The following is a 24,388-nucleotide window of genomic DNA, read 5'->3' on the forward strand; positions in this document are numbered from 1 at the left end:
CCCCACCCACCCCTTGCTCCACAAATTGTGACATTTTCGAGCTGCTACAAAAATCCGCTCACGTTCGCTTTATATCTATTTCGCTCTCACTCTCTCCCCGTCTCTGTCTTTCGTTAAATACATCTGTTTTGGTTTGTGTGTTTATTGTTTAGGCTTTTTACAGTTGGGCGGCTTTGTTAGGGTGAGGAGGTGCGAGTGGGAGGGTCAGGGCGGGCTTGGGGCGTTCAGACAGGCGAGCGCCACAAATCACAGCCTCACGTACGACGCTTAAATATGGCTCTCGTTGTCCGTGTCCGTGTCCAGCAAAGCAGAAAAATAACAATAATAATAACATCCTACAGCCAAATAAGAAGCAGTAAAAGAGAGCCAAAGCCAGAGCGAGAGAGAGAGAGAGAGAGAGAGAGAGACAGAGAGAGGGGGAGAATGTAAGAGAAATGTAAACGGAAAAAAGCCGTCCATTCTCTGTCCATTCTGCATGCAAACGCAATTTGATAACGAGCGAACGTATTAATATCATTGAGCCCCATTATTTCAGAACCAACCCAGGGCCCCAACTCCATGGTCCATAGCCCCAATCCCGACACTGCACTCAGTCATTCCCAGCGGTTACCGAAAAAAATGATGTTCATTTTGCTGGCGCTGACTGAATCACAGAAAAACAACTACAAAAAAAATATAAATAAACAGATAAAAGAGACGTTCAACGGGGACAAGTGGCTGGCAGAATGCGCTATAGAGAAGCCTGGCAACATATAAGTATATATGTGCAGGATAAATCAAAAATCAGGTATAAATATAAAAGAAATCAATCAGGTTAAGAGTTATGCTTCTTATAGACTGATTCCAATTTTAACATATCTTACAGTTTATTCTTTTATTGTATTTTGTTTAGTATGTGAAGTATGTGGCCTGTACGTGTTCCCCCAAAGCAACAACAACAACATAACGAGAAATATTCACTTCACATCACAATTGCAATAAATTTTCTTTACTAATTATTATTTATTATATATTATTATTAGGTATTAGTTAAATGTGGCTGGGCTTGTGGCGTTTAGTCCGCATACCAACATACATTTGTAAAACGTTTACGAACGAATCACAAAGAGGAAGCGAACAAGCCGAACAGCTTATTATATAGGCAAGCAATATTTTTTGCCACTCATTTGTTACGGACAGCGCGCAGTTGCCAATGGAAACACAGAATGTAAAGTATGTGAATATAAGAAATGTTGAATAAAATGGAATCACGCTTTTACATACTGCAATAATTTTGCATGTATTTCAATAGGCAAAAAAAATGGTTTAATTGATGAAATGGTCTATAAGGGAGCTTATATTTTTTATCTACTGTCAAAATGTTCATAAATGCAGCTAGGTAGGAAATAATAATGAGTTTCTCAAAGCAAAATCTCATAATTTAAAACAGTTACGAATGATTTACACAAGGGAAAGATAGAAAGTCAATCTATTGCAATCATGGAACTCTATAGCAAATTAAACTGTCATAAAGAAAAGTCTTCACTTTTTTTATATTCAAAGGGAAAACAGATTAACTGCAACAACATCGATAACCCGTTTACGAATGATTTACAAAAAGGATAGAAAAAACTCTATCTATACAAAGTATAGAAGACGTATGAAGACTTCACATTCAAAGGTATATATTAATTGCGACTAAAACCGTAAAACTGTTACGAGTGAATCACAAGAAAGGAACAAAGACCCCAATTTATTCAAATGGAACTTGCACAAAAGAAAGTCTTCAATTTTGTTGTTTTCAAAGGAAAAATACATTAACAACTACAAAATCTGTAAAACATTTACGAATGAATCACAGAAAACCCCGACTATGCCAATAATCAAACAAATAAATCTATACTTTTGTTGTTTTTAAAGAAAAGACATTTAAGTTTAACAGCTACAATATCATGCAAAACGTTTACGAATGAAGCACAAAGAGGAAAAGAACAAATCAAATGCGCCCAAGAGCATAAATGTAAATAATATCCATAAAAATGACTCAAAAACTTCAAATTTTGGGAAAGCGTAAGAATCAGGCCAGAAGTTTTAGATAAGCTAGTAATACTAATTTAAGCGAACGTATTTTTCTGGTATTACAGAATTTCAATATAGCCGAGCTAGTTCTATCAGTTTATGCCAAACCCAACAACTGGAGACTCGAATTCGAGTGAGCCGAGCAACGCGAAGGATCTGCAAAGATAACTGTGGCATGACTGAAATGCGACGTGGCAAGCACGTCAAACAATTTCAAGTGCGCCACATTTGACTGGAAAGGGGAGGTGGTGGCACGCCCATGGACACTGGACGGGCACAACGTTGCCAGATCTGAGTGTGAGTTGGTTTTTTGCTTCTTCATTTTTTATATATTTTTTAAGAGCCGATTGGGAGGGGCTTATCGGGGCGCGTGTGCAACATATTGCCACAATTCGTTGCCACATCGCATTGGCAATTGTGACTGATGGCCAATAAATTTTTACAGTCATGCACTGCACATCGACGTAGACAGCAGGGGGGGGGGATGAGTGGGGTGAGGGGGTTTGCAATTCATGTACATGTCGATTTCTTTATGTGCCCGAGCGCCGATGCTTATTAAATAAATCACACAAACAAAAAGAGGCTGACCAGAGCGGGGCTAACAGGTTAAGGGGCGAGAAGGGGCAGCAGGAAGGCAAAGGGGAATCTGCCACTTGTCATTGCTGAAGCTGTGTGCAGCGGCGCCATAAATTCCAGCAGCCAATTATCTCGTTTGTCTACATAACGGAAATGTGAGACGGGACAAAACTGATAGAGGAGCCACAACCGAAACGATCCCAGCGATCCCAGGCGAGATTCGAGGCGATCCTCACAGACATTTCATTTCATTGAATGTCATTTCAATTTTTCATTTGCATTGAGTTCAAAGTTCGCCAGCAATCCCCCCCACTCTCCAGCCTTCGATGCCACCAAATCCCAAAGGGGGACAGCTGCGGACCAACAAAAAGCAATGCCTGTCTGCTCTTCAGCCACGACTTCAACTTCGCTACTCCTGCCCCTGCCCCTGCCCCTGGCCCAGCCACTGGTCTCTGCTATCAGCGTCTGCCGCTGCGCGTGTTATCAACGCAAATGCCAACAATGCATAAAATATATATATACATACAGCATATACAACAAGTCATGGGGCACGCTGGTCCGCGGTCGCTGCGGGGGCGCAGCGTGTCGCGTCGCGTTTCGGTTTGGAAATTCTCAGCTCTCGATTCTCGATTTGGTTTCTGACAAGCGGCCGCCTTCAATAATAATTTGTCCATGACTAATTGGATTTATTGGAATCGAATTTATTATGTTATGCTTATTTAATATTAAATTTATGCGCTGTTTATTTTGTCTTTAGACAATTTTAATACCCTCAACCAATCGAAAATGGGCAGCAGAGGGTATATTGGCATGGTGCAAACGTATGTACCAGGCAATAGGTAGATATAGATACAGATATAGACAGGGTATTTGGTGAGTTTCGCTGTGCCGCATTTCGCAGTCCTTGCGTTCACGATAGAAAAAGGGGTGGAGATGGCATTGGAGCAGCTGCTGTAAGACATTGCCAATTCATTGACAGATAGATTCAAGGGGGTATAATACATATATATACATATAATTCTCGAAACGGTCTATCGCATGAAATATGTTATATAGTTCTTAATATAGCTATATATGTAACTTTTCAACATAAAAGCTCTGCTTTATTCGTAGCTTATCGTTGCAATTCTCAAAGAGTTAAAGCTGAATATCGATAAAAGTATCGCAAGAACCAATAGCTTGTAATACTGCAACCTTTTCGTTAACTTACACTTGGTTTAAGCTCGTAACGATCCTTTGGCGCTTTCAGAGCTCATGAAGTTGTCTTTTAGGGTCTTACCTGAGGGTTCTTCCTGCGCTAGACAGCATTTGACTTCCGCAGGCAGCCTGAGAGACTAAGCGACTGGGAGCCTCCGCTGTTTTCTATTACCTAACACCTGCCAAGTGACTCTGTGTGCGTGTGTGTGTGAGTGTGTGTTGTGGTTGAAGCATTTAAGTGCGCTCCAGTTAGAGTTCCGGACAGCTTCGGCGAGCTGCTGTCTGCTCCTGTTTGTAGGCAATGCGGCCAAAGGCCGAGCTCAGAGGCGCCGCTAATGACCCTAATAAACAGCTTTGTGGGCGCTACGCATACTAATGAGCATCCGGACTGGCAACACCAATAGCACCACAACCACAACCACCAGCGAGAGCAGCAGCAGCAGCAGCAGAGGAGGCAAAATGTGGCACAAACTGCAGGACGTCAACACCTTGCACAGCGCTTGCTTTCAACGTTTCCCTCGCTGCTGCCTGTCCATCTGCCTTTTCTAAGTCGAAGTTTTCCACTCTCTTCCTCTCATACTCCCTCTCTTTTACTCTATCTGCCCCGCATAGACTCATCCCTCCGCCCACATACATAATGAGCAATCCATCTGCACAACACCCGCACGTAGTTTAGTGAAATTTGTTGATTTACATGACTCGAACTACAACTGCGACCCACCTCCGCGCCATCCACATACCCCCGTCCGCCCATCCTGATGCCCGTTCCTCCCGGCGAGCCTCGGCCGAATGGTTCAGCATGTGTGAGTCCTTCTTCTTGCAGCTTAATAAATTGTTTGCCATTAATAACAATAAAAATAGATAATCTCCGTATAACAAATTAATGATGTGCGCAGAGAGAAAACCAGAGAAAAGGCGACAGAGAGAGAGAGAGAGAGAGAGAGAGCGAGAGCGAGAAAGAATATAAGCGCGATAGAAATATGCAATTGGTGAGAGAGGGAGGGTGAATAAAAAGCGATGATTGTTGGCAAATATGAAAACTTTGGTGGCTTATTACACTGTCCAACAAAATGCAGAAAATATTATTAAAAAACAATTAAATCAAAACAAATATAAGAGAAATTTTGAACATTGGATATTTTGAGATGTCACTGACTGATTGATTGACTGATTGCTGAACTGATTAGCTGACTGACTTAATATGTGACCGGCACATTGACTCGGCGATTGACAGATTAACTGCTTAGCTGACTGGCTGACTGATTTGGTGATTGACTGGCTAGCTGACAGACGGAATTATTAAGTGACTGATTGATTGGCTGATTGATTTGGCGACTGACGGATTGAATCGATGACTGATAGGCTGATTGACGGACTGACTGACTGAGAGACTAGTTAATTGACTGGCTGAGCGAGTGATAGCCCAAAATATTGATTGACTGATTGACTGATTCGGTTTGCAGCCTTGTATTAGAAACATATTCTATATTAATTGATAGCCTCTTTCTGGATTATGCTATAAATTATTCTATTAAAACAAATAGACCAATTTTCTGTAGCTGATGTCCTTTGACACTATTGTCCCAAAAATGCTGCTGTTTAGTGTGCAGGCCAACAGGACACGGTTGCCGGTGGTTGTTTGTGGTTGGGCCTGTCGCGGCGACCCGTTGGCCAAAGTCAAAAGTCGCGTCAAGGTATGCGTCGCTCTCTCTCTCTCTCTTTCTCTCTTTCTGTGTATGTGTGTGTGTGTATTATGTGGACGTGCCACTTGCCACAGCAACAACTCCCCCGGGGGCCATGTAGTTGAGTACGGATTTGAAGTAAATTAAAAGTCAGCCACACACCCGCCCTCGCCGAGGGTTGTCACCCAGCGACTGTCCCTTAGCCACCTGCCCCAGCCCCTGTGCCGGGGCACTGTGCTCGGCTACACGCACTTGAGTTCATTATTATGATATTTGGTGTCAGCGCCAACCCCGGCATCTGCTGTGCTCGACACGGGCTGCGGTTGCTGTGGGCGTGGCAGCGTGTGGGCAAAAACTCAATTATAACAATATGCTCAGATTTTTCTCATCTACCAGCCAGGTTTTTAGCCACAGATTGTTGTTGTTGTTGTTGTTGCTGTTGTTGTTGCTGTTGTTGCTGCTGCTTCTTGTTTTTCAAATTCAATTTGGTGCGAGCTACCTGCGCAGCACCACGGACAATGCAGCGGATGAGGCAACCCATAAAAAGTCAGCTCTTGAGGCCCATAAACTACTCGTTCGGCCATAACTATCAGCTAATAAGCCGGCTCGGCTGCCCAGTCCATAACCACACATATATATATATATGTATCTATAACTATATATAATGAATATCAAATTCCGAATCAAAACAATGAAAGTGGAGCACAAAATCACGACGTCTTCAGCTCCAGCTACAGCTTCAGCTTCAACTTCGACTTGGACTTCGACTTCAGCTCCCGCCTCGTTTCGATCTTTAAAGAAATGCCTGCTAATCATCGCACAATGAAATAAATTACAAACATTGTTCGCCTTTTTGTGGCCATGCCTGATCATGAGCTTCCATTCCCCTGCCCGCGGAGTCCAGCTGCCCAGCTGTCCAGCTGTGAAAATTGAAAAGCGCTCGAAAGTAAATAGAAAACGCCAAGATTCAAAACAGTGAGGCGCAAAGATTAACACCAGCCGTTGACCAGGTTCCGAGCCTCGCTTCCAAAGAGTGTGAATAAATTAAGGCATCAAGATCATAATACTCAACGATCGGCCACGATAAACACTTTGATTAGCAATGTGTTCCCTCTATCTCTCTCAGTGTGTGTGTGTGTGTGTGTGTGAGTGGCAACTCCCGCTGCGAAATTGAAATGGAAGCGGCAGCAACAACGAGCCAAAAACTAAAACTCAAATCGTGCCGCACATCAAAGGCAACAGCGAACTGTGCACGACTACAAGATACCCTACATGCTGATTTGAACTGGAGTAACATACAGCTTACAGTTCGGTAAGCCAATGCCAATATTTTCGTCCGATTATTCCTATAAGAGCTATACGATAGTGATATTTTAACTATAGCTGAGTTAAGTCCAGACTTCTTAAAATAGAATAGATTCTAGTTCTCTTTTATGCGGTCCATTCGTCGATGCTTCGAGCTCGTTTTATCTTAAGAATATGCTTATTAAATCCAGCCATAAATATCGATAAATTAATCGATTCCTTATTCCTTTATTTGTTAATGGTTGTAAAATCTTATAAATTTAGCGACTCTACTCATCGCCCGCAACAATAATACAGTGAAATCTCTCTTGAGCGGACAGTGAACATCTGCTAACTTTTGTACGCTCAAGAGGAGTCGCATCAAGAGGAAAGACGAATGGGCTTGGCCCGATTCATAATGATTTGCGGGCTATTCGTTGAAAGAGTTTTCACTGTGTTATATACCTACACTTGTTACATACTCTTGCACAATTTCATGATGCCCCTTTGCAGTATGTACTGGGTATATGCTGAAAAATAAAAACCAAAAATATAACAAAGGTCTTAAAGGTTGTGGCTCAAGAGAGCGGCAAACACCAAAATGCCCCATAATTATGACAATCAGTTGTTGTTGTTCTTGTTATTGTTATTGCTATTGTTGTTTTTGCTGTTGTTGTTGTTATTGTTGTTGTTGTTGTTGCTGCTGTTGTTGCTGTTTATGATGAAGCGTTAATCCGCATTGTTGCTGCGCTGTTATTCAGTTGTTGGCTTAAGAATCTGTTACAGAAAACTTAAAAGCGTCGTTTTAATAACTTTATTGATTTCGATTAAGCGCTATAACGTAGGGTGTACAGCATTTTGGCTACGGCATATCGATTTATATGAGCCGTTTGTGACATGGGACACGAAAGGGCAACAGCTGCACGATTTTCGATACCCCATAAATATTGCAATTGACATTTTATTGTTCATTTGTGATCGCACTATATATATATATATATTTTTTTTTATTTATGTATTTATATGTGCATTCAATTTAATGTATTTTTAACTGTGTGAATAACTAGAAAGAAATGCGTCAGCCCAAGTAGGATATATGACAGCCTAATATCTGCCTAATGTAAGGCTTATGAGACCTTAGATACCTTATTTCCAGCTTAGCAATGAAATAAATATATATTCAGTATATTTCATTAAGGAAATATGCTCCAAAATAGATAATAGAACCTTTTACACCGATTATAATATGAAATAAAACAGTATATAAATGTGTTATATAAATCAGGAGTTCTCAGATGGAACATACATTAGGAAAATAGATGATAACTGAAATCTTTAGGTAATACCCAAATAAATTCCACAATATGCAACCCATCCGACAGTTGGAAGAACTTAATTGGCTGAAAGAGCTTGTAAGTTTTATGATATTATAAGTAGGTAGCACATCGGATCTGTCGAGTGTGCCCGAGCCGTCAGCTATGAGGCCAATAAACAACAAATCATGAACAAAACAAAAAAAAAAAAAAATGCGGCAAACAAAAATAGCTATTCAGCTCGATAAAAACTCATTTACAATGCTCAGATACACGGGCAAAGCAGATTCAGATCGAGGAAAAGGTGAATCCGTAAAATTATGAGGCAAAGCAGAGTATTTTTGTTTTCTTTCTTGTTTGTTGCATGCCAAAGAGTTTAAGGTGGAAAATATTTAATGAAAAACGTGTGAAGAATAGTTAAAAGGCGACCAATTTGATTTGCATCGAAAAGTAATTGAGCCACAAAAGTTATGGACGCGCGACGGGGGCACACGACCACAAAAAGACCCGAAACCAAACTGGAGGATCGCATGGAGTGGAGCTTGATCGGAGCTCAAACTGAAGATCGGGCAGCACACACACACTCAGAGAGAGAGAGAGAGAGAGGCACACACATTGGGAGTGAAAATCTTTCAAATCATGCACAATTATTAAAATACATAAACGTAATAATCATATCAACAGGGGCAGCATCGACAGACGCAAACAGTGTGTGGAGCAGGTGGGAAGGCGGGGAGAGGGTTGTGTGTGGCAGCAATACGCGGAATCATTAACAGCATGCAGCAGCAGCATCAGCAGCATCAGCAGCAACAACAACAACAACAACAACAACAATCAAAGCGCGAACACTGAAAAATTAATAAGCAATAAAATTGCCATGAAATGAACTCCACAAATTCCCATGAAAGCGGCCGCAGTCAACGTTGACGTCGACGTCGACGTCACGCTGTGCAGCAGCAGTGGCAACAGCAACAGCAACAGCAAAAGCAACAGCAACAGCAACAGTAACAACAACAACAACAACAACAACCAGTTAAACTTACCAAGCTTAAAGTTTAAACGGTTAATTGTAGCGTACCGCAACTTGTGCCCCCAAAAACTAAATGCAAATTCAATTGACACATTTTGTGGCATGCAACGTCGCCTGTAATCGCTGTGATGGAGATTTTTAACTGTGGCAAGCGGACTGGGGGGGGATTAGCCTGTTGATCAGCTGCCGCCAATTAGCTTTAGCTTTATACTCTATTTGATTTTCGTCATCTCTCTGCAACTAACTCTCTCTCTCCCTCTCTCTCTCTCTCGCTCTGTCTGTCTTTAATTGTTCGACTGCACATTTAGCTATACTTATATCGAATATCTAGATCTTATTATCTATTAGTAGGATAGACACAGGTATAAGAAAAACTAAACAGAGAAGAGCGAGAGTGAGAGAAAAGACGCAAGAGTCCATATGAGAGTAAGAGTATAATAGAAGTAAAGTTTATTAGATAGCCATAAAATCTTCTAAGAATTTATTGAATTCATGAGAAGCGCATAGTAAGGACCTAATTAATAATACTTTCTTATCTTCCCCCCACGCTTCCTCCCACCCTTTCCACAATTTATTGGTACCCCGCCTTATTGGCTGGCTGACTTATTGACTGACTAACCAAACTGTAAGAGCTGGGAAGCAGAAGTTTTCACTATAGTTGCCTTATGTGATGACGGTGCACGTTAAGACGGAGTTTCGGGAAATTCCACCCGCAAGTGTGGAAAATATCGCGAAAGATCCTTCTTAACATTTATTTGAGGGGTGCTTTCAAAAAATCCATTTCTCCTCAATCATTTCAGGATAGCTTATTTAGTGGTAATTTCAATTCAAAGATTTTTTGAGTGGAGTCTTAAGTTTACACATATATGTATATGTATGCCTGTTTGTACGTACATGTACACATGTTTGTTTTGTACATATGCAAGCACATGTACATATGCAAGCACGCATGCATGCGCACGTGAATACATGTATACATACATGCATAGATACATGCATACATGCATGTATACATATATGCATACATACATACATACATGCATACAAACATACATACATACATACATGCATACAAACATACATACATAAACACATGCATGCATACATGCATACATACATGCATGCATATACACATACATACCAAAAAAATAAAACAAAAAAAACTTACACTGCACCACACTGCTTGCTAAGCACGAAAAACTGCAGAGCCTTCTTGAATTCTTGAGAATCGAGGAGAAGAGCACTTGGTAGAAACTCGTTCTAATTAAGCTTGTAGCACAGCGACATATAAGCTTGGTCTGCGCTTGGTCTTAGAAAGCAAACATGCATGCATACATATATGCATACACACTAACAAACAGACGCATACATACACACACACACACATGTGTGAGATGGTTCCTTCGTCTTCTTGATATCCTTTCTAAAAAGCCGAGTGCGAAAGGAAAGTCTGAGCTGCTTGTTTCTCTCTCTCCCTCCCTCTCTCCGCTGGTGTATCCGGCACTAATGAGAGTAGGAATCATATATCATGTGCATCTATTGGTTCGCCATCGCAGAATTTTTCTCGTGTTCTATTTGTATTTTTTACAGCTGTCAATTGATTTGTTTATGCCATATTTTTATGTGCCAAAATGACAAACCGATTTTTAATACGCTGCATAAAAACCGCGAGTCCATTAACTGCACATTCGCTTCCGATAAAAAAAAACACGTTTGCTTCATTTATGCGTATTTTTCATGCCGTTTTATATTGTTTTCATTTTATTTTATTGAATTCTTCGCCAATTTTATATGACCACAAAAAAAAAAACATTATTTTAGTGTCGTTTTTTTTTGTTTTTGCTTGTTTTTACAATATGTTTTTGTTTTTTTTTTATTTTTGTTGGACAATATTTTTGTTTATTTATTTTTAAATACAATATATGTACTTTGCATTCTATTTTTAATATTCTGTGTGTCTCATATGTGTTATATTTTATATGTACTGCTTCTTCTTGTTCACTTTCTGCGCACTTTCTGTTGATTTTTACAGCAAAGTCGTTTGAACAGGACAAAAAAAAATTTACTCATATTTCTTCATCGTTTTTCGGTTTTTTGTTTTATTTTTTTGCTAGTTTTAATTACATTTTTACAGACACGCACGCGCACATGCACATTCACACACACACACACTCAGGCAGCAAAAAAAAACTTATTCTCATATTTATTATATATATATTTATATATATATATATATCATATTTATCGTTAATATTACCATTTCTTATAAGCATTGCTTAGCCACACGACAAAACTGGGAAAAAAATTGTTTAAAAAAAAATGTTTTAAGCATATCTTAAAAATAATATAAACTGCGCACTACGAAGCTAATTTTAGTCTCTCTTGGAACATTTAAAAAAAAAAAAAAAAAAAAAAAACTGGAATAAATAAAATCACTTAGCTAGATTTAAGCTCGGAGCCCAGAACTGGAATAATGTGTGAAAAATATAAGCTAATAGTAAAAGCCAGTGGGAAAAAGTCATAGAGAACCCTTTTAAATGACGATAGATTATATTTAGATTAAGGATAAGAGCCGAAAAGAAAACAAAGAGAGAGAAAAAAAAAACACAAACACGAAATGAGCAAAAACATTTAGGAACTCATAATTCAAATGACAAGGAAATTATAGTTAAAGACAACCCAACCCTGAGCCAAACAGCTCCCAGCAGACCTTTCGGGTTAGGTTGAAGCGAGCCCAAACACCAGACCCAGACCCAGTCCAGAGCCAGACTCCGACCCAGTTCAGATCCAGATCAGTATCCAACTGTATTTGACGAGCTGGACTGCCTCACGTGTTGTTAAAGAGCAGGGATTCGATGCTAAACGGATTGCTGCGCCGCATGCTGATGGGCGAGGTCTGGTGGACAAGATTGGCCGCCGCGGCGACCGCTGCCGCCGCCGAGCTGTGATGCTGTGTGCTCTGCAGGTTGAGTTGATGGAATGCCTTGGCTGGAAAGAGCAGTGATTTGGGCGAGGCCGATTCCTGTGCCGACAGCGAGTCCCGTTCCTCCGCATCGCCAGCGTCCGACTGCTCCGCATGCATATAGCCAACCCCAGCAGCAGCACCGCCTGCACCAACAGCACCGGCTGCCCCATTGCTGCTGTTGTGCAGCGTCGGGGGCGCTGCGGAGCTGGGGCTGCCCAGGCTGCCGCCGCCGCCAATATAGCTGCCTGCACGTGAACTGTCCCCGTCCGCATCCAGGATGCCGCCGCAGTGGGACAGACCGTGATGGCCGGCGCCCATGCGTGGTGGACTGACCGCATCGCTGTCCAGCTCGTCGTCGCTGTCGGTGCCGCCCACGACATCGATCTGTATGCCATCGTCCTCCAGATCGGAGTCGGAGAACGTGCCGTTCGCCTTGTGCTGTGATATGTATTCGGCCTTGAGCGCCTCCAGGTCAACGGTGATGCCCTTCGCCTGCAGCTTGCGCGCCTGCCTATCGATTGCCTTGGCCAGCTTCTTGCGCCGTCGCGCTCTGCAAATATCGGAGCAGAGACCAAACAATATGTTAGGATTACCATCCAAGCTAGTTCCAGCAATGTCTACAGAGCTGCGCAATGATTATCTACCACATTTCCTGTTTTCAAGCTTCTTTCAGTCTGAGTTTCTATACCTCTTTGCCAATCTTGCAGACTGAAAGCTTATTTGAGAAAAGAAGTCTATAAAAACTTACCGCTCCTTGGCCTTCAGCTCGTTGGGAGGAATCGGTTCGCCGCTGCAGGTCTGCGGCTGTGCATTGTGTGCGGGTCGTCCGGGACCCTTTTTGGTGTGTTCGCGCTTACGCACCTTGGCACGTCGATTCTGGAACCATACCTATCTGGAACAAAGCGTATAATCTCAGCAAAGATGCCCAAAGCGTGGCCAACCAATAGGCGAGCTGGCGAGCCAAAGACGCAGACGCCGTCGCTCGAGCGATTGCAACTGAACTCACCGCAACTCGCGACTCCTTGAGATCCAGACGCATGGCCAGGGCCTCGCGCATGAATATGTCCGGATAATGGCTGGCGGAGAAGGCGCGCTCCAGTTCCTCCAGCTGCCACGAGTTGAAGTTTGTGCGCGAGCGTCGACGCTTTGCGGCGCTGCTGTCGTCATCGCCGTCGCCGGGAAAGCCTGCAACATGTGGAACGAATTTTGTTCGGGCTTATTATTGAAACTAATTGCGGTTGTTCAAGCCAAAACTAAGGCCAACAAATGCCCAGAGGGACACAGTGCAGAGGGAAAGGCGCGCTCTCAGTTTTTGTGTTTTATTTTGTGGCCCGTTTTGTGAACCCTTTTCGCTTGAAACTAATGCCAAACGCTTTGTTATCCCACTAAACGGCACCCTAATCAAGTGTTGGTAAATTATTTAAATTAACTTAAAAGGCATTATACAGCACACACACACACACACACTCGCACACACACTCGCACACACAATACAGATGCAAATACAATTAGAGAAAATACACATAAAATGCATAAATATTCATAATCATATATTTCAATTACATGCGCCCAGCGATCCCTGATAGAATGTATCCATGCCCACACCGAGAGCACATGTCCCCCAATCCCCCGATAGACCTACCCTCCCCTATCCCAACACTTGTGGACCCCTTTAATACATTTACCACATACTGGCTGGCATCTCCCATTTGCAATACAAAACAATTTAATTACGCTTCTATTTGGACCTTTCCTTTGCCTCGCATAGTTTTCTATATGCCCAAAACAGGGGGCGTGGCACACACAGAGTCCGAACTGCATGCAAGAGCTTGGCAATTTATCAAATTAACTGCGATCGGGCCAAGAGAATCGCACAAAAGCCGACAAAAGCCAAAAAGGTGTTGCGTTTCGAGACGCTTTCAGACTGGCCCAAAAAAAAAAAAAAAACTAAATAAAAATAACTAAATAAAACAGCACAGGTCAGCTGCATAGAGCTGGACTTGGCACAGAATGTACACATATTCGAGATGCAAGTTTCGCAAACTTTACTCAAAATAAATATGTTGCACGTGAAAATTTATCGAATTCTTAGAGAGTATTTTCTTTATTTTTATACTTTTGCTATTTGCTTTCATTAAAATTTGTATGTATACTTTCTTTTCTTTTAACATTATAATTTAAGGGTATTTTTTTTGAATGAGGAAAGTGGAAATGCTTCGGTGTATCTTTGAAAAGACGTGAATTGTGTTTATTGTGCTTGTCTCAATCTCTGGAAATGCATTTGATTCGATTTGAAATATTGTTCAATTTTAAAAAAGGTTGAATTTAGGAATGGGTCAAATTGGTTGAACCTGTCTGCCCTCTTGCGCGGGCTTATGGTTTGGATTTAAAATTTTTAAAAATACTTTTTAAGTTAAACTGATTCCGGCTTTCGTTTGGAGTGGTTCAAAGAGTGATTAACATTGATAATAAATTAAAGTTGTCCTTTTTTGTTGATTGCTATATACAATTATTTGAATTATTTGAATGATTTGAAAAAATGAATATGAATACATTCGCAATGCTCATTTATTCACTTTGAGCGCATTCGACATCAACTTAAATAGCGCTTGTAGAATAAACATACATTTATTGAAATTATTCGCTACATAGCTTGACTTAAATTATTCATGCACAAAATGAATACACACTCGCGCCGATTGTTGCCACTTTGTAAACACACACACACACACACACACACACACACACACGCAGACACACACATATCCTTAGAACAAGCGAGCGCCTAATGGGCGCACGCTCCCTTAAGAACTAACACCGCTTGTTGCAACTGGGGCACGCCCCTAATGAATGGTTTCGTTCATTTCGCTGTTAAGTGTATCTAATTATGCGCAAGGCGCTGTAACGTTTTGCCGCAACGCTTGGGCAAAGCGACAAAAAACTCGTTTGTTTTAAACGACGCGACGCGACGGTCAGTGCGAGTGTGTGCGTGTGTGCGAGTGTGTGTGTGTGTGTGTGTGTGTGTGTGTGTGTGTGTGTGTGTGTGTGTGTGTGTGTGTTAATAACTCAATAACAACACCAAATACACAACAATAATAGAGACATTAAAAGCAAAGCGACAAACGGCAAACGCCAAACAAAACGTTTGCACAGCCAAAGGGCGCAGCGTTGCCACATTTCAATGATTGTGTGCGAGTGTGCGTGTGTGTGTGTGCGTGTGTGTGAGTGCGTTTTGTGAGGCAGTCTGGCATGCACACAAAGTGCATTCAAATGACTTAATAATAACAGTCGCTCTCTCTGTGCATGTGTGTGTGTGTGAGTGTGTGTGTGCACATAATTCATGTTATGCTTGCCTCTTGCCATTGCCGTCGGAGGGGTGGGGTGTACGGGCGGTATTTTGTGATTTGTGCAGCAAAAGGATAATTGAAATTTATTATGATTATTGCGCCCACCGTGCGCCAAGTGCCAAGTGCCATATGCAATGTGCAAAAATAGCCTGGCACCATCTTTCAGGCGTGTGTGCATTGCTATTGCTCTGCAATTTGGCAACGCCGCAACGAACGAACGATAGGGCCCTAACCTCAAACTGCATGGCAGCATGGCAATTTGCAAAGGCATACAAAATCACAGCGAAAACGAGCCGCATGCATGCCACAGACACATTCCGTGGCATATTAAGTTCGTTTACAGCGCGCGTCAGCCAAGCAATATAACAGTTGCACACCCCCAAAAAACACAGCCCCCATCCTCGCACCCTACCCGACCCCAACCCACAGACAGGACGCGCGGGCCACTTAAGTCATAAAAATTAAGGCAACTACAAGCATTGTGCTGGGGGTGGGGGTGTGTCAGAAAGAAGTTGAGAAAATGTAGCTGTACGACATGGCCATGTTGAAGTCAAAAGGGTGTGTCGCCCGTTTCGGGTTGATTGGGGGGCTATTTTTTCTAACAGCTAATACCTAATTGCAGGCAAAGGCAAATGTTTAATGCTGGCTGCATGCTAATCAAAAGCACCTCAATTGAATTGAATAAAAAAAAAATAAACGGGCATTCGCCTGCACACACTCAAGCAATGCGAATAGCCCCAGGGCTAACATGCAATTCGAGTTAAAGCGAAGGATTTGATTGAATCTCAGCCTGCCATTCAATCAATTCATACATGTCACGCATACATGTTTATTCTCACTGTCTCTCTCTCTCTCTGGCCTTTGCTCCTCTTGCCTTTTCCATTCTGCTTTGTGCTGCATTCGTAAACGTTCTGCTTGTAATGAAAGGCACTTGATTTCTTTAAAACATATGCGTACTCGCAAACTTTTGCTTAATCAATTATGCTTTGGGTCATATCCGTGAGCGTTTTTGCTTTCCATTTTACTGTGTGCTTCTTGAGCCTTGAGCTTTAAACATATATAGAGATGTCCCTAGGGGCGCATTTACTTATCACTCACACTCTCTCTCTTTTTTTTCTCTTTCTACATACATTACATATATGTATATGTAACCCTCCCTCTATCCCCCTCTCACTAACTATAGCTCTTTATTCAGTTATTCTTATACTCTAGTTTCACTTATTTAATTCTCTCTCCCCTCTCTCCCTCTTCCACTCTTTTTAATTAAGTTCCCTTTTATATTGCTTCCGTAAATGTTTGCTGACTGATTCTTGAACTCAAAGTTCACGTATTTAATTCTTCTTTATGTCGCATCCGTAAACTTTTCCGTTATTCTGAACCTAGTCACTGTTAACTGATTAAAGAACTTTCTTGTGTAATTATTCTAGTATAGCATAACTTGATTTCCGTCCGTTTTGGACCCCACCATTGACCCAAAAACCTCATTACGAGACGGAAATACTTTTCAAATTGAAATCAAATCTATTTGCCAGCAGCGATTCATCATCTGTCAGACGTCGTTCACGAACCGGAAGTGCTTCTGGCCCTGCCTCTGCTTCTGCTGCTGCTGTCAACTCCTTCAGCTCATTTCAAATTCATTACGAATAACAGCAAAAGCACAGTTGCAGAAGAAGAAGCAGCAGCAACAGCAGCCGCAAAAGACGAAACAAAATGGCGGCGCCAAGCCGAAAAATCGCATGATAAATGATTTCGATCGTTTTATGACAGTTTCTTCATTTCCGGCATGAAATGAGCAAAAGCGGCCAAAAAGAAAAGCGGAGCACGGCCATGTGACTCCGTTGTTGATGTGCCCCAACACACACCCGCCCCCGTCACCCCATCAACATGTCGTTGCCGCACGTTGCAAGCGTTTTTCATTTCTTGCAGCTCGCGCCGCAAAATGATTAATGAGCATTGGCAACGACACAGCTGAAGCGTGCACCGCGCTAACCCCTTGCCCGGACGACAGTCGCTCTCGAACCGATCCCAACACCCACCACGCCACGCCCCACCCACAGCTGTGGGCGCCCACGTTGCGGCGAGGGAGGGGAGCGAAACTCGGGGAGACTCGGGACTATCTGCCATCGCGCGTTGGCTAATCAAATTGAATCAAATCAAATTAATAATTACATTTTAAAATGGCGACGCAGGAAGTGGGCGCTGTCTGGGCACGCCACGCCCCAACCCCAACCCCCGCGCCCTCCTCTCTCTAGCCATCGTTACTGCGCTGCTTGGCAATTAATTAAACGTACCCCGCAGTCGCAGGCGAAATGCAGTTAATAGCCAGAAAAAATAAACGCAACAACAAAAAGCTGCTCACTTCGAGAACGCGCCTTGCGAGCCACGCCCACGTGCTAACGCCCCCCGCAGATCGCGTCGCATACAGGCGCACTGGATATATGCATTATGGCCATAATTACACCAACTAGCCATCATTTGTTAATGCTAATTGGCCAATGAGCCGCCGCCGACTCCGGCTGGCCAAAGTCTCACGGCTGGCTCTGGGCCCGGCCTCATTGGTCCCGCAGAGCGAGTCGGCAATCAGAGCGCATGAATGAGCTCATCAATTTGGGCCAAGTGATTGTTGCTCCACAGACGTGGAGACAGGGGACAGAGCGAGATGGGGAGAGACGGGAAACTCTCTCCTGAAATGGACTTGCAAGAGAACTGAGTGATTATTAAATCTGGCATCATTTAATCAAAGCCAGCAAAAAGATCTCCTCTATACCCAGCTGCAGCTTTGCTGTATGCTCTTGAATAAGCTCGGTGCCTATTGTCCGATCAGTTGCAAATTTTCACTGCATTACCTGGCTTTCGATTGTGCGAAAGTCCTGAACACCAAAATTGCAATATGCTTCATCTGTGCTACCACATCAAAAGATATTTGTCAAATTTGATGAAACTCTAGCTGGATATCTGGGGTTTGATATCGATTTCATGGCAAGCTATCGATAGATTGTAGCAAATTTGTTTTGTTTGTTTTGTTTAGTTTTTTCATGGCTAAATCGATGTTTCTACTGATCACGCATACATAAATAAATATTTGCACAAAACTTATACACCCTATTTACTATATTCAGTAAGTTTATGATGTAACAACATGCTCAGAAAATAATATCGGGAAATAAACCAATAGTTAATATAATAACATAAATGAATATCGAATACTGTTAATCCAATATATTTGTAAAATTGATTAGATTGTCTGAAAACTAAAAGCCCAATACACACGAGCCGGTTGTTTTGTTATCTTAAATAATTAACTGTAATCTGTATCGATATCTGAAACAGGATTATTATTTTTGGATAACTGAATTCGTGTCGTTTGGCTTCAAGAAGGAAGCTATGGGAAATGGCAAAGCCATAAATATTGATAAATCAGTAAATAGACAAGTCCTTACGCATGGGCTAATAGTTCAAACTTGGTTAAGCCAGTTATCGATACCTTTCGATATATAAGAGAATATCCAAATAATTATTGAGTATCGATTGGCATTATTTTTCTGCAGTTAACTAAATTGGAGCTAATAAAGTCAACTTAATATGGCTTCACATAAAATGTGAAATGTTTTAGACATAAGTAAGAGCTTAGAAGGTCAGGCAAACACATCGATTTATCGAATTCATGGCAACATGAAAATTTTATGAATAACGCGAAGACTAGGCTCTAGCATAAATCTAATAAAATGCAATATCAAGATTGTCTAATCTCTAAGGATCAGTCGAATGAATGGCAACATGCAGATTTGAGGAATGTCTGAGAATCAAGCAAAATATATCGATAAGTCGAATGAATGAAAATATGAAGATTTATGTAATGCCTGGTCTGTATGAATTGAACAAAATAAGTCGAATAATGTTTGCAATATCTAATGTGTTAAGATCAGACCAATTACATGGACAATTTGAAGGATGGATATGCATTTTACTGAATATAATTATTTAAAACTGAGAAAGCCGCAAGAAATCAATTAAGAGCTAATCGTTTGCAATACAATGCACATAATATATTGATCACAATAAGTGTGGCTGGCCCAATTCTGAAATTTAAGCGGACTCTAAGCCCCAAGATCAAAGCAGTCAAATAAAAGGCTCGCACAAAACAAAACGTTTCTTTATGATATCAGAACAAAGTAACTCAACGAATTTGTTGGATTCTCGAAATGTGAATGGGAAATGCTTGTAGACACTCCACTAAAAATATGCCTAATGATGTGCATGAATTGACATATGACCAGCTCATGGCTGACTACTGTTATTGTCATCCATTCAGTTGCGAATCCGAATTCGAATCCGAATTCCAATTTCAATTGTTAATACAAATTTTTATTCGCAGCGACCTTCAGGCATCGAGCCGGGCTTTGGTTTCAGCTTGAATAGTATTTCTCGAGCCGGGGCAAAAGCTACTTTGTATGCGAAAAGAAAGACGAAAAATCAAATAAAAAATAAGCAAACAAAAATTAAATCAATCGGATTTTACATAATAAACGCTCGCTGATTAGCTAAATTAATAAATACATTTTTTAGGTAGCAAAAGTCAAGCGACTGGCAAAACTGACAAGCCAAATACATTTATGGGACGGCTAATTGAATGAATTACCATATTGCTACGTGCATCAGATAACGAGCCCGATGAATCTTAATCAAAATAACTAACTATGTCTAATCGCAAAAGTCCCACCAACCCACCGACCACCCATCCACCCATCCACCCACCGCACGGCCCGCTCTAGATGAGGTCTGGCGTTTGCGAACTGACCTCCATGTTGTGTGCGAGGCGCTGACGCCACTGTCAGATGCAACGACAACGCATTTCTCATTAACTTCATGATACCCTGTACCCCTTGAAGAGTCGTCAAATAGGTCATATTGGTTGTGTGGGCAGTTGTGTAACATGGGGAATCATCCTTTCGAATCATCGACAACTCGTTCGATTTCTACAATATCGATAAGAATCGATCTACGCTTCAGCTATTAGATCTAGTTGCAAATTTCGGAATTACTTTCTTGATGCCCTGTAAACATTAAAAATTCTCGAAATGGCCCCATATTGGTTTTGGACACAGGTATGCGGCTGACAGAGGGACGACTCTCGATCCTTTCGAATCTTTTCGAGTGACTCTTCTCTCTCTTCTCTTGGCCCCGGATCGGAGCATATAATACAAGCCATAAGTCCATTTCAAGAAGTCTTTGAATAGTTAATATCTAGGATATCTAAAACATAATATATATGCGATTCAACATAGCTCCGATATCGTGATTTTCTATTGACATAAATATATATATAAACAAGTAATTCGATTTAGGATCAATATTGCAAAGGACTTTCTGGACCTTTCGATAGATACAAATAAAATATTATGAGCATATATAATTTATCAAAAATTGTTGGGATACTATATATGTATATATATATACATCATACAGAGGCATACATATTTATATATTACCCTATATATTCCCTATTACAGGACGAAACAGATTTTTTAAGAACTCAAAGAGCGATCTTAACTTTCTGACTTATTCGGCCAGAATTGTTCTGGGCAGAAAATAATCAATGTTCAATTGGAATAACACGATATTGTCATTCTTAACAACAGGAACAGGAACAGGATCTAATGTGAATAGCGAAAAGCGAACAGCTGATGAATCATCTGGAAGATCGAATGTTAACTTTGAGACCCTCTGATAACCCGGCGATATCAGCTCAAGAGTAAATCCTCGCTGGAAATCCACCGAAAGATCTATATATATGCCGAATTGGCGCTTAGTCTTGGCACTTACCGCCGTCCTCGTTGGAGCCCTCGCTGGGCGGACCCGCCGGCGGCAGGCTCTGCCGGTTGCCAATCATGAGGCGATGCTGTATGGTGGCAACGGTGCTGGCAACAGCGGCAACGGCTGTCGTCTGGGCGGCGCTGACATTGCGCAGCGCCGCGGCGCTCAGCCCGGTAAGATTGGCGAACGCATTGCTGGCATTGACCGCGGCCATTTGGGTAGCCGCCGCTGCTGCAGCGGCTGTGGTGGGATGTCCGCCGGCCGTTGCCTCGAAGCGTGGACGGCCCAAAAACGAACCGTTCGGCCCAAAGACGCTGGGCATGTTGAATTGCAGAAAGGAGCCCCACGGTGGGACGCGCACGCCGCCGGGCGCCAGCTGTGCGGCGGCAGCATAAAGCTGCAAAGCGGCCGTCGGATGCAGTCCCTCCGACGGCATGGCGACGGAGGCGCTGATGCTGCCGCTGCCGCTGCTGTTGCTGCTGCTGCTGCTGCTGTTGCTGCTGCCAGCGGCTGCAGCTGGATTATGTGGAGCGGAGGCGCCGCTCAAGCGTTGCTGCAGCTGCGGCGGCGTGGCGGCCAAATGGCTGTGCAGGCTCTGACCGTGACTCGAGCTGTGACTTGTTCGTTGTCGCTTAAAATCCGTTGGGTCGCAGCTGTTGTTGTCCTCCTGCTTGAAGATGAAGTTGTTGTTGTTGTTGCTGCTGCTGCTACTGTTGTTGTTGTTGTTGTTGTTGTTATTATTGTTATTGTTATTGAGCTTTTTGCTCTCCGTTGTTGTTGCGATTGTTCGTGTTGTTGGCTGTTGTTGTTGCTCTAGTACCATTATGGCCCACGCCTTAAAGTTGTTCAACACACGGACACGCACTTAACACTGGACACACGTGTATGCACTTGTCCCATCTGGGCGCCGTTTGCCGTTAGTTGCAGTTTAACGTGCCCCCAAAAAAAAAAACAATAAACATTTATCTACACACACACACATATATATATATATATATATATACATAGATATATATATTTAATTTGATGGAACACACAGAGTTGCGTTTCGCCGTCGGCCGGCGTGCAAAAATGCAAAAACAAAACACACAGCACACTGAGCGCGACTCTCAAATTTATAGTTTCAGCCGTGTGTGTGTGTGTGCGTGTGTGTGCGAATATATATGAACAGACAGGTAGTGTGGGCGAGAGCGAGTGAGAGGGTGCGAGTTTGTGTGTGCGAGTGTATGTGTGTGTGCGACAGCGGCTAACAGCGGCAGACGACGCAAACGCTCGCAATGAAAATTCAATTTGAACTGAGCGCCGCTGACGACGCGCCAAGCGAGGAAACCAAAAGTTTCACGCTCGGCTGCGTCAGCGTCAACGTCTGCGCCAGCCGTGCTCAGCGCGCGCAAGCGAGAGAGCGAGAGAGCGAACCGAAAAGAGCGAGCCAGACAGCCAGGGCACAACCACCGCACCAACACCAACCAAAACGAGCAGCGGCAGCGCAGTCAAGCGCAAGCAGAGATTGTTGCCATGTTGTTGCGCTCACATTTTAGTGTGTGAGCGGGTGTGCGCGCCTGTGTATGAGTGTCTGTGTGTCTGTGTGTCGGTGTGTCGGTGTGTGTGCGAGCGAGCTGGAAATTCATCAAAAAGCAACAACCACTTAATTTTTATATGCGCAGCGTCGCCTGTTTCAATTTTGATCAACTTGCTGCTGCCGCTGCTGCTGCGCTGCTGCTGCTGCTGTTGCCAAAGCTGCGACGTCGTCCCTGGGTAATTCATTTAAAAGAAATGCTGCCTTGCCTGTGTGTGTGTGTGTGTGTGTGCTTGTGTGCTTGCGCCTGGCCATTTTCAATATGGAGTCACTGGTCGTCGGCTTGAGTGCGAGCGAGACAAACAGCTATCGTCTGGGCACTTTCATTGGCTGTTTGGCTGCTTTATGAATACTGGGAATTTTTGCAGTGGCTGAGGCGCCATTGCCAAAAACGACTTGAAGAGTTTTCAATTTTCTTTTGGCTGCAAGTGTGCGTGCGTACTTGTGTGTGTGTGTGTGTGTGTGTGTGTGTGCAACTTTTCCAAGGGCGGAGTTATGCAGCATTTTTCAATTTGCGCCACATCAAATTATTATGCTACACTCTCAGCCAGCGTCGACGCGGCGCATTCAATTCGCCCCCCCCCCCCCCCCCCCATCGACCAAGGCACACACACAACCACACGCCCTTAAGCAGTCCCTCTGCGCTGCTCTGCGCTACGTTTGCTGCTTCCAATAACCATAAATGGCAATTTCGCAGCGCCAAATAGAAAATGAAAATTCGTTAACAATTAATTAGCAAACGATATTTTGTACGCCCCCTCTCCACCTTCCCACCAAACAACCCACCCACATCTCCAACTACACAAGCAGCCAAAGAAAAACGCGCGCGTTTCTTGCGCGTTTCTTAACGTTTTAACTATTTGGCTTTTCTTAATATGTTTATATTTGTATTTTGTTTTTAATTTTTCTTTCTGGCACTTTTATCAATTAATGTGCTCTGGACCCTTGGGGGAGCTGCCCGGGTGCGAGCGAGCCAGCTATAGCCCGATGCGAGCGGCAGACACAACGGCGGCCAATTTGCTTTTAATTTGTTAACATAAACGCCTCGTTCTCCTGCTGCGCCTACGCCTGCGACTTCAAGCCGAAGCTACAGCTTCAAGTCGTCTCTGTGACTGTATGTGTGTGTGTGTGTGTTGGTGTTGGTGTTGGTGTGCATGTGTGTGTGTGTGTCGCCTGCGCATGAATCATTCATTTTATTAGCGCTGCTAGCGGTGACGCCGACTGCGACTGCAACAGCAGCAGCGTCGCAGCACTTAACCCATTTGCTCTGCTCAGCATCCCAAAGTCACCCACTCGCCCCCCCCCCCCCCCTCCACCGCCTTCTACCAACAGCAAAGCTGGCTAAAAGCTGAGCAATCAATGTCACTGTTGTGAGGGCGTCTGTAAAGCATATTTTTACGTTAGCTCGCCAACCAACCCCAAAAAGTCGCCAGTTGCCAGTTGCCACACCCCCAACCTGTCCAGCGACTGCCCCCCCCCCCCTTCCACCCTCTATCCCTCCCGCACTGTATGCTCTGCCCGTTGCAACAGTGTCAACTGTTTTGTT

At 43.0% G+C, this 24,388-nt stretch overlaps 1 protein-coding gene across 2 annotated transcripts; it reads right to left on the reverse strand.

Moving 5' to 3' along the window:
- Positions 1-11,671: 11,671 nt before the first annotated feature.
- On the reverse strand, positions 11,672-22,547 carry unc-4. Of its 2 annotated transcripts, none has more exons than XM_002056953.4 (4): positions 21,276-22,547; positions 13,112-13,290; positions 12,854-12,993; positions 11,672-12,655 (listed from the first exon to the last, which is right to left on the reverse strand). In XM_002056953.4, the coding sequence occupies exons 1-4, from the start codon at positions 22,087-22,089 to the stop codon at positions 11,968-11,970; spliced, it is 1,821 nt and encodes a 606-aa protein (XP_002056989.4). In that variant the 5' UTR covers positions 22,090-22,547; the 3' UTR covers positions 11,672-11,967. The 2 variants fall into 2 exon arrangements, 1 of the variants encoding a protein (XP_002056989.4); XR_011416748.1 differs by having other exon boundaries at positions 12,514-12,655; positions 12,854-12,997.
- Between the last annotated feature and the right edge of the window lie 1,841 nt (positions 22,548-24,388).

Source organism: Drosophila virilis, chromosome X (assembly GCF_030788295.1).
Source record: "Drosophila virilis strain 15010-1051.87 chromosome X, Dvir_AGI_RSII-ME, whole genome shotgun sequence".
NCBI classification, from domain to species: Eukaryota; Metazoa; Arthropoda; class Insecta; order Diptera; family Drosophilidae; genus Drosophila; species Drosophila virilis.

What these genes read in the sequence shown, in the direction of transcription:
- unc-4 (XM_002056953.4), bottom strand. Translation starts at nt 22,089, where the DNA reads ATGGTACTAGAGCAACAACAACAGCCAACAACACGAACAATCGCAACA. An exon ending in GGGCTCCAACGAGGACGGCG is followed by an intron (nt 13,291 to 21,275) that starts GTAAGTGCCAAG and finishes CACATGTTGCAG; the next exon opens with GCTTTCCCGGCGACGGCGAT. An exon ending in TCAAGGAGTCGCGAGTTGCG is followed by an intron (nt 12,994 to 13,111) that starts GTGAGTTCAGTT and finishes TGTTCCAGATAG; the next exon opens with GTATGGTTCCAGAATCGACG.